Source organism: Poecilia latipinna, unplaced genomic scaffold (assembly GCF_001443285.1).
Source record: "Poecilia latipinna isolate Pla-1442-1.1 unplaced genomic scaffold, P_latipinna-1.0 Scaffold85, whole genome shotgun sequence".
Taxonomy (NCBI): Eukaryota; Metazoa; Chordata; class Actinopteri; order Cyprinodontiformes; family Poeciliidae; genus Poecilia; species Poecilia latipinna.
Genome location: NW_015112701.1, coordinates 421,834 through 432,436, shown reverse-complemented (window position 1 = coordinate 432,436; position 10,603 = coordinate 421,834). Strand labels below are relative to the sequence as shown.

Sequence of the window (10,603 nt, the reverse complement as noted above, 5' to 3'; positions counted from 1 at the left end):
TTGAAATTCGTGAAGAAAACGTAAATAAAAATCATATTATAAAGTGCATTTTTCTCAAGCTTTTTATTTGTTTATTTTTTCCTATTTTTTTGTTTATATGTTTTAAACTGCATATGTGTAATATCTGTGCTTAATTTGAAATAAAATCTTTAAAATAAATCTTTTATTTAATGGCTTAACCTCACACTGAACGCAAATCTGACCTTCAGTTTGAGCACATGTATTTTCTGGGGTAGAAATCAAACATTAAGAAAAAAAAATTCTGTTTGGGTTGTCTCTTGTGGAATATGAGTCTATCTCGCCATCTATCGTCGATAAATCAGAATTGCACCCACTGTCGAAGCTCATTACACCGGAAATTGCGTCACCTTCATCACAAAGATGGCGACCGTGACAACAGGTGAGAGCGTCAAGGCCCGGCGAGCTAGACACAATACTTAACAAAAACAGTAAAATACTCATGGAAGCATTTGTGAGACATGGCGTCCAATGTCAGTTGTTAGCTTTGTCCCAGCGGCGGAGGTATTTCTTGTTTATAGCGTGTATCGCTAACGAATGCTTCTTTCTTTTATTTAGCGGCTAAACGATGCTAACATGTATTTGCTGCTGGTGGGTTTACGGTGGTGTCTTAACGTCTTATTTCATCTTTATGGACGGATCTTAGAGCGGCTTCATCTTTCGTTAGGTCAAGCTGGCGAACTTGTTTGTAAGTCGTGCTGTCGTTAAGATTTTAAAGAGTAATATTCACAATTGACTGGTGGAGATTTCCCTCAGTTTAGCTCAAAGCAGCGCAACATAATAATTATAACATAGCTTCTTGTGTTTTATGTGCCAAGGATGACCCAATTCTTTCTTTGTGTCATTTAAATTATACGCGTCTATTTCGAAAGACTCGTTTTATACGAGGCTCCTCGTATAAAAGTAGCCGGATTGTAACGTGTTTGTGTCTTCGCTTTATTCTTTAAGCGCCTGCGTGTTAAAAAAATAACTTTGCAGAACGGTACTATTTCTGCATTTTTATCTCTTTATCTGTTTCGTTGTTTTTCCAAGATTACATGGTTGGAGCAGAAATGGAGCATTTGAAATGTAAACAGTTCTAGGATCAAAATTTCCACACAAAATAAAGAGGGGAAAAAAGCGTCTTTTGACTTTTAAGAGCCAGTCAAAATGTGGGAAATTGTGGACTCTGTGGGTGTCGGATGGTAATTTAGCCAGGGTGAGAGTTGTCTCCATCCATCTGAGTTCATCGGTTAGTCAGAGTGTGTTGGCCGGTTATTGTTGTGGCAGCTGTTGTGCTTCCTTCACTCTCTCTGTAACTCAAGCCTCAAGATGTTTCATCACTGGTGGTATAAATAACCTCCAGCTGCTTATGGTCAGCATGTGTTAGTCCTCCACATACTGCTGTCTGCTCCAGTTTGCATCTCCCACAGGGGTTTGGTGAGTGCCAGCTTCCCTCGCTGTAGTCTGCAGCGATACTGGCAACCATCAATGCATATTTTAAGAAAGCAGATTTTTATATGAAGGATGATGACTTTTTGTTTCCCTCCCCCATTTGTACCAGTTTTTAATTTCATCATTTGCAGTTCACCTCTCTGCGTTTTTAAACTGAAAAGTCTTGTTTTCAGTCATTCTTGTGTTAAATTGATTTTTTTAAATTTCTTTGCTTTGTTTTTGTCCACAGCCACCTCAGAGTGGATTCAGTTTTTTAAGGATGCAGGGATTCCTGCCGGCCTCGCTGTCACCTATGCAGTCTCTTTTGTGGACCACAGGTAACTAAAAGTCTTCATTAACGTGTTATTAGAGACGTATCGGTAGGAAAATCACTGATTCTGTGAAGGTCTGACGGTCCAAAACTGATTTTAGCTGATTCCAATTCCAGCCAGCAGATTGTTTTTTCTACTTTCTTTCTGTGTAAAAAAGAATTAGAAGATCTTCATAAAATGTGTATTGTAAATAAAAAAAAGGATTTTCCTAAAAAACGGAACAGGTTACAGATTCTCTCTCCCTGTCTGCGTCGTTGGAAATCCAGTTTAATGAAGTCCTCCAGTTTCTAAGACGGAGGAAACTGTTTAAACGTCATGAAACAAATGATAGCATAGATATTCTCTAGTAAACTGGACAAAAATGTAAATCCAACACTTATATTTGCTCCCATTTTGCCATGAGCTGAGCTCAAACATCCAAATTCTTTTCTATACACAATGTCAGAGTTAAAGCAATTCTCCTTTGCAGAGAAAATCCATCCCACCTCGCAGGTGGGTCGTATTAAGATGCTGATTTCAGCATTGTTGTTGCACAGGTGTGTGTGTGTTAGGCTGGCTACCGTAAAGGATCTGTCATCAGTTTGATGCGTCGCTGTGCTGTTAGGCAGGATTTCGGCTCAAACAGGGACATGATGTTTTAACGTTTTTAAACTACTTTTCCTTACTATGTTACTGATTAGTGCATGAAGCATTGTTTCATGTGTACTGTGGTGTTCCTGTTGTCCCTCTAAACTAAGTACATCTTCTTGTTAGCTGTGAGATTTCAAACAGCTTGACAACTTTTTAAAAAATCCAGCTGATTCTGTAACAGAAGTCAAAAGTGGAAAACAGCTAAACTGTGGTGTAGTGGGTTTTACTTTTCTGTCACTGCTTACATCTCTTCCTGCTCTTGTTCAGTGGCATTTGAATAAAATAAGGAAATTGTTTTATTTATTAGAATCTCTTAATACTTTTATTTTTTTCCCTCTGACTTGTCCATTTTCTTTGCTTGACAACTTCACAATTGAAGGATGTTGTTTTCAGCACCAGTTGATGGTGTTTATAATGTTTAGCTGCGGTGAAACTAAAACCGATGTCCAATCACAGCCAGTCTAACAGAAAATCAAATGATTCCTCTTGGCAGCCAGTTTCTCGGTGCATCTCTTTTTCTTATATCTACACTTTATGCATTTATCATCTCCATAATGTTTGCATCTGATGTTGTTTGCACTGTTGCGTCAGAATCCAGAAGAACATGCTAATGGACCTCAGTAAAGACATCATGATGGACCTCGGCATTACGGTCATCGGAGACATCATTGCCATTCTTAAACATGCCAAACAGGTGCACAGGCAGGTGAGGCAAGAATCCATGTTCATCTTGTAGCTACTTGGCTGTTGAGTTTTACTTCACCAAGCACTTCCCAATGAAAACATTTGAACACGGTTTAAGGCAGGGCCGGCAACCCAAAATGTTGAAAGAGCCATATTGGACCAAAAAACCAAAAAACAAATCTGTCTGGAGCCGCAAAAAATTAAAAGCCTTATATAAGGCTTATAATGAAGGCAAAACAGGCTTTAAGTATTTATATTAGCTATTTTATTGTCTAATTCATTCAGCCCCACCCTGCTCCGCTCCTATCAGTCACACATCCCAGATGATTGGCAACTGACTCACCGGTTACAGCGACCGACAAACTGGAGCTGGAAGATGTTAAAAAGCTGAAAACAGCAGAACTTCTGCTGTTACCCAAATTACTGCTTTTGTCTAGAAACAAAAGCAGTAAAATGTTGTTTAAAATGTCGGGTTTACTTCTGACCTATGATTAAAGTTAATTAGTCGGGTCACATCAGGCTCGGACACAATGTGTACTGGCTCAAGCCGGGTCGGGTTGGATTATTTTTTTTTCTCCCCCCACCCCAGGTCTGATCTAAACTCTTATTTCCTGCTGGTGTTGTTTTCTCAGGACATGTGCAAAATGGCAGCTGAAGCCATCACCTCAGGACAGACCAGTGTCCAGGCTGAGCTCAGAAGAACGGCCAAGACTCGTGAGTAAAGAGGATTTAATTTTATTTTTCTGTACGAGGCGGAGACCAGAACACCGTGACCTTCACACGGCGACATATTGTCTTCCACCACAGAGCAGAGAGAGAATTAACAAAGACAGAAGGTTACAGAATAGCAAAGGATTTTGTCAAACAACTTGCAACAACATATGAAACAGACCTGAGCAGCAGCACTCAGAAATAACGTCCAATGAAATCGGATGACTGTAGCGCAACCTTTTGTTCGGCATCAATAAATGCAGAACTCTCTTACGGAGGCCGCTTCTCCTTCAGGTTTGGGTTGTGTTTTCATTCCTGCCTCTAAAGTTAGCTCTGTGTCTCCTTCTGCTGGACTTTTAAACAGATTTCAAATGTTAAAAATCGAGGCTCAGAGAAGTTGCCAAATTGTTATTTGCAATATTGCAACTCAAAACAGTCACTGCGGGTGACATGAAAGAAACAAAGAGCCTGACAAAACCTTCTCTTAGTGAGCACATCCTGGGCACATCCAGGACGGGAATCGAACCTGCGACCACCGGCATGAGGACTAAGGCCTCAATACATGGGTTGTGCTTTGCCCCTGCGCCACCACCCCTTTTAAACCACTTTTTAGCTCAGCTTTACCAACGCTGGTGCAGATAAAGGATACGTGCTCTTCAGATAGCACTCCTGTCCCAGCAGCAGGCAACGCTGCATGACGTTCCTTCACAATCTTCTCCATAAATACCTGATCGATTTGTCAGCCCACCCAGAAGCCAGATGGAGAGCTGCTTGCATCGTTATGTGTTGTGTTACCAGTAATTACACTGGCGCTGATTAACCACACACAGCATCTGCCATAGTTCAGATAATGAGGTTAGGAAATTATGCTTTTTGTTTTAAGTTTTCTTTTTGATACATACTTTTTTTAAAATATTTTTTCTGTCCTTTATGTCCCAGTGCAGCTCCTGTAGAGCCAGTTTGTGCCACCGTACAGTGTGGGAGATATTTTTTAGGGTGCTGACTCTTCTTTGAGACATTCCTGAGAAGCTTGTGCAGTGACAGAGTATGTTGCTCTGCTGCAGGAGTGTGCAAACGATTATTTAGATGTTTGCGTAAAAGTATGACACACAGCAACAACCACGTTCCAGTGTTTCCTACTTCATCATAAGAATATAATACCCTGGACTTTTCATTACTACTGAGTAGAACAAACTTTTGCAACATGTTTCCCCACAAAACTCATCATGTGATTTCTGTAGTTCTTGTAGGTTTTCTGTGCTGGCTAAGAGCTCGTATTGTATTACATTTAATATTCTCTGCCAAAATGTTTTTTGTGCAAGTCAACGCCGCACAGCTTGAAAAAGGTGAAGATGAACCAAAACGGTAATCGCATCGTTTAAATATATGCTAACGACATTTGCACTCCTGGCTTTTCCGTAGTTGATTTAATTTAATAATTTGGGGTAAAAAAAAACAGAGACAATATAAAAAAATGTATCATATTTGTGTGATTTTACAGCTGCTACTCGTATGATTGCCAACGCCTTGAGCCACGACTCCCCTCCCGCCACGCCAGTCCGCCGACCCATTGACAACCGGCTCTCGGTCACAGTGTCCAACTTGCAGGCAAACAAGAACAGCAAAGCAGGTAGATGACATGTTTGAATATTTTTGATGTTTAGTTGTCCTTCCCGTGGCGCCTTTTGATTCCCGTGTCTTTTTGCCAGTCGTAAGCCAGCCAGCCGACGAGGGGAAGCCTGCAGCAAAGCGCCGACGTGTCACAGCTGAGATGGAAGGCAAGTACATCATCAACATGCCAAAGGGCACCACGCCTCGTACACGTCGAATCCTGGCCCAGCAGGCCAAGAAAGGTAGGCCTGACCCCGCGGTCTTGCCGACAGCCTAACTAACCAACAGCAGCACTCAACTAATCAGCTCTAAATGCTCCTTTCGGTTATTTAACCAGCTTCACTAATATTCCTAACCAGGGTGATTATCCTTCCCTCACTCCTAATGTCTCTGACCTCCCAAACTCTCTGCAAAAACTGAAATCTTTGCTTTTGCTTCAGCCTTGAAGAAATTTCAAAATGTTTCATAAAGAATTCGCAGAACAATTCCTTCAAATCAATATTTTCTTATGCTGTTTCTTCCTTAATTCTTGACACTTTTTGAACCCTCGTTCTTAAAATATTTATGGCAGCAAATTTTCCAGTAATGCACCCATCGCAGATGAACGACGATGTTTTTGCAGAACATTCAGTAGATTCGCTTCAGTTTGGAAACTAAAATCATAACTCAATAAATTAAAAAAAAGTCTTGTGTTAAAAAGTCAGCCCCAGAGTTGACTAATGGAGGATTTTATCAGTTTACCCTTATTTTAAAGAAGCACTATCACTTTTTAGTCTTAATGGACCCTGAATGTAGAAAAAGTGAGACTTTTTACACAGTGGCTGATGATAAAGATGCATAGTTAATTTTAAAAAATATATAAATCTAAGAATTGAGTCATGACTTTGTATTTGTGAAATGGCAATGTAGCTATCTCTAAAATTAAAGTGATAAAAGATGTTACATTTAATCATATCAATAGTAGGCTTTAACTGTTACATTTAAAAATTAAATATTTGATAAAAAAAATTTTGTATGAACCTTGAATTCCTAAGATGTATCCTTATTTGAGACTTTTTGTGATTTTGTTTTATTTAGTATTTCTTAAGTAATGTCCTACTTAAGAAATAGGACATTTAATAGCTGTGCGCGGAAATTCAATAAATTACAATATTTAATTCAGTAAGTCCAACACCAAGTGAAACAAATTTGGATTAATTATACAAACACTGCTGTTTTGACTTCCGTGGCGGAAAAAGGCTCAATAAACCTTTTGTCTAGCCATTTATCTTATATAACCAAGAAAAAAAAATAACCTTGCATAAGTGGTAACTAGGGCTAGCTGATGTGGCTTAAAAATGAAATATGATTTTTTTTTTTTTATACTAAATTCAATTCTAAATCTGAATCAATCTTTTTCCTTATTTTTTTTCTTAAAAATAATTTAAATGACAAAAAAATATCTTTAAAAAACAGTTTTATTTAAATTATTTTTCTTTGAGTCGACCTGAATTCAAAGACAAAATAAACAGAAGCCGTAAGACACGCCTGTCAAACAAGATGGTAGTTCTTGGGTGGGATGACATCGCTCTGAACTATGAAAAGCAAAGATTTAAAAAAATCACAATTTTCCTAAAAATAAATCTCCAAAAAGACAGCATCGAGTTCATCGCTCACCCCTGTTTTCATAAGCTGTGACCTTATGACAGAAACTGTTTGTTTCTCTGAAACAGGCTTAAAGCGCACCTCCGTGTTTGAAAGACTTGGAGCCGAATCGATGGCAGACACGACGACCAGTAACAGCAAGGTGAGTGCGGTCGCTGTGACTTCCTACTGAAGCCTGGAGTAAAGCTGTGACCTAACCTCGGCGTGTTCTGGCAGCCCACCGGGGTGTTCAGCCGCCTGGACAAGGGGGACGAGAGTGGAGAGACGCCCAAGCCAGGAGACACGGACGCAAACATGGGTGAAGATGACGAGGACACCGACGGCGAAGGCTCCGTCCTGCAGTATGCCGGCGTCCTCAAGAGACCCGCACCGTCGAAGAAAAAGGCGCCCGCTTCCAAGACGCCCCCGACCACCCTGCGTCGCCTGGGTGGGAAATTCAAGCTGCTTCCCTCCGATGCTCCCACCTCCTCTTCTACCTCACCCCCAAACGGCCTCCCTCCAGCCAAAATCAGCGTTCTTCAGAGACTGGGCAAGCCCCCCGCCACGGGCGCAGCGGCGACGCCGGCGTCCGCTGACACTCAGGACAACAGAGTGACGAGCACCAGATCCAGAGCGCTGGAGAAATCCACTACGGCCAGTTCAAAGGTCAGCAGCAGCAACAGCCCAGGGGGAGGAGGGGAGTCTGCGGGGGCCAAGATGGACGTCAAGGCTGTCAGTGTTTTCAAAAGACTGGGCAGCAAGAATCCCTAACGCCGTGATTCAGACTCTTACTGTAGAGTTTGCAGCCATCCTCCTTTTCCTTCGTACAGGAAGGCAAGTTGGTACTATTATTATTATTATTATTTAATGTTCTTTTTGTTTTTCTCCTGCTGCCATTGATAAGTCACTTTTATTTGGTCTTGGGACTTTTATTTAAAAGTTTTAGTAATGCCGTGTTTTTATGTTGCTTTTTTTTAATCGTGTCATATCAGCTTTTTCTGTATTTTATATGTTAAATTATGAGCATGAGCGGAAATGCTGTTCTAATTTTCCCTGTTTACTCAACATGCAGGTGCATCAAAACGAGTTGGAATGTCATCAGAAGCCATTTATTTTAATTATTCAGTTCAAAAAGATAAACTCGGATAAATATTCATTCCACCCACAGCGATATACTTTACTCTTTTATTTCTGTTCACTTTAATATTAACCCAGAATTCTAAATGAAACCATTTAAAAAAAAAAAAAAAGATTTTTAATACAGAATAAAGAAAAGTTTCACTTTTTGAATTGAATTCATGAAATCAGCTTTCCGGTGATATTCTGGCTGTTTTAAATGCACCTGTGTAAAGACTGCTGCCTACACTCTCCATTTAACAATCCTTAAACTGTGCGTAATTGTTTAAAATTTCCTAAAAACATAATGTATTAGTTAGCTGGATGAATTTAGATTAGCTCCCAGCAGTTGGACACAGTACACATCCCGAGATGATTAAGGAATTTAAATGTGTTCTCCTGACCTAAAAATACCTCCTGCAACATGATCACCATCAAAGGCTTCTGAGCTTTTTTAGCAGATAGAAAATAGAGGTTAAAAAAAAAAAAGATCATGCTGATAAATCCTCATGGAACACTTAAGACTAGAAGAGCAACATACCTCTGCTTCAGCGCTGTGTTGGAATGGTAGTAGCACCTTTTATCCTTTTGACCACAAGCAGAGCGTTTTCTACAGCCTACTTGAACCCGTGTGAGTAGAAAACCTGGTCTGCTTTTTGTATTTCCACCCGGACGCTCTGGTGTTGAACCTCAGAGGCGACATCAGTTCACTGTAGATACTTCACCTCAGTCCTCTTAGAGATTGTTCGAAGCTGCAGTTGGTTGCACTGTAAATATTTTAAAATGTTTTTATGGTTTAAAGGAAAAACAAAGTAGAGCAAAAAAAACATCAGCGTTGATGATTTTTTCTTTTTTTTTAAGATATTGAGGAAAAAAATGTTCTGTTTTTGAACAAATTGTGCTTGAAAAATAATAGAAATGTTATATTCAATGTCTGCATTAGCCTATAAAGGCAAAGTGAACACCCGTTTCCTATGAAAACACTTGAGCACCTCATTTATCAATAAACCTTTTCAACCTCCGGTCTGCACGCGGTGATTTTCATGGTTTTTTTGAACAGAGACGTCAATATAAGAACATCTGTTGAGACAGTTCATCTCCATGGGGGAAAAAACATTTAACATTACTGCCACCTGTTGCTTATCACTCTAAAATACTCTGAAATCGTCTCACTTTAAACATAGAAGATAAAAACATCGGTGCATGTTTAAACAGAGAATTCCTCAAGATCAAGATTAAAACCAGTCTTAACTCCAAATTCTAACTATCAATTTAAGTCTTTGCTAAAAGATAAAACAGCCTCTGCTTCTGTTCAGTGAACAGACTAAAGTGCACTGTTGCTTCTTCTATAGCATTTAAGAGAAGGTATCAGCCAGCTAATTAAGCACACTTGAATAATTGATTATCTTTAGTAGTTATCTCCTCTAGAGCAGGAGAGTCTGCTGGTTTGTGACAATTTGTGGGATTCACTTAAACCTCAATGGTTGTGGAAAATCTGGATTTCCTTTACAGTCTCCCTGTGCATACGGTGTGGGGCAGAAATTAATTTTTTGTTATTACAATATAACGGTGACTCTTACCCCAGTACTGTAAGAGATTATTGCAGTCATTGCAAACAGTATTTGGTAAGTGGAAAGCTGATTTAAAGGAATCTCAAGATGGAGAGCATGAGTTCAAGCAGATAGCAACTTAAGTATTTATTTACAAGTAATTTACGACTAATAATATTCACCAATAAAAGCTGCACCACAAGCATAAATATAAACTTGTACAATATCTGCAGTTGAGTTTTATTTACAAACTAATTTTCCAAAAATATTTTGTAGTTGACAAATTGATAAATTTTGCTTTGCTCATTTTTAAACACCACTGTTGAGAAAAACAAGCAAAGAGGACATAAAAGAAACAAACACTTTTAACATCCACAGAAAATATATTAGTAAGTAAACATGTTTGGAGAAATCTGAAATGCCTGAAGACCAGAATGTCAGTACTGTGATGAAAAGGCACACAGATTGCTTCGACAAATGGCTTCTGTATGTAAATAGTGTTTTCCTTTTTTGTTGTCTGTTAACACTATTAAACAGTACACAGGTTTAAGAAAGGGGTCAGTGAATTTAAGTATACCCATATATGTGTTTATAAGAATTAAATGTCATCACTTTAAATCTCACACCATTTTAAATATGGAGATGTTACTGTTTATTGGGCCTCTGTAGAACTAAGACTCATAAATATGTGTATTTTACTCTATATCCAGTTGAGGTCGCTCTTTCTCTTATTTCCGTCGCACGCACCCTCCTGCTGTTTCTCCATCTCTGAAAACCTTATCAGCTGAAGCCATCAGGCGCTTCTCGTTGACTCCATGTATAAAAGTAAAATCCGGATTATTTAATTATATTAATTTATTAATTTAAAAAAATAGTTATTGATAATAAATGTTTGCGTAGCTTTTTTCCCCCTTT

At 39.1% G+C, this 10,603-nt stretch overlaps 1 protein-coding gene across 5 annotated transcripts; it reads left to right on the top strand.

The window, feature by feature from the left end:
* Positions 1 to 320: 320 nt before the first annotated feature.
* cunh19orf47 (chromosome unknown C19orf47 homolog) lies at positions 321 to 8,940 on the top strand. 5 transcript variants are annotated; one of them, XM_015021710.1, is made up of 8 exons: positions 321 to 400; positions 1,682 to 1,769; positions 2,985 to 3,099; positions 3,710 to 3,791; positions 5,290 to 5,418; positions 5,498 to 5,641; positions 7,112 to 7,185; positions 7,260 to 8,940. In XM_015021710.1, exons 1-8 carry the CDS (start codon positions 382 to 384, stop codon positions 7,791 to 7,793), a joined length of 1,185 nt encoding a protein of 394 aa, XP_014877196.1. In that variant the 5' UTR covers positions 321 to 381; the 3' UTR covers positions 7,794 to 8,940. The 5 variants fall into 5 exon arrangements, with proteins under 5 accessions (XP_014877196.1, XP_014877213.1, XP_014877187.1 ...); XM_015021727.1 differs by lacking the exon at positions 321 to 400 and adding an exon at positions 422 to 522; XM_015021701.1 differs by lacking the exon at positions 321 to 400 and adding an exon at positions 552 to 706 and having other exon boundaries at positions 5,498 to 5,566.
* Positions 8,941 to 10,603: the final 1,663 nt, after the last annotated feature.

What these genes read in the sequence shown, in the direction of transcription:
- cunh19orf47 (XM_015021693.1), top strand. Translation starts at nt 595, where the DNA reads ATGTATTTGCTGCTGGTGGGTTTACGGTGGTGTCTTAACGTCTTATTT. An exon ending in CAGAAGAACGGCCAAGACTC is followed by an intron (nt 3,792 to 5,289) that starts GTGAGTAAAGAG and finishes GTGATTTTACAG; the next exon opens with CTGCTACTCGTATGATTGCC. An exon ending in GGCCCAGCAGGCCAAGAAAG is followed by an intron (nt 5,642 to 7,111) that starts GTAGGCCTGACC and finishes TCTCTGAAACAG; the next exon opens with GCTTAAAGCGCACCTCCGTG.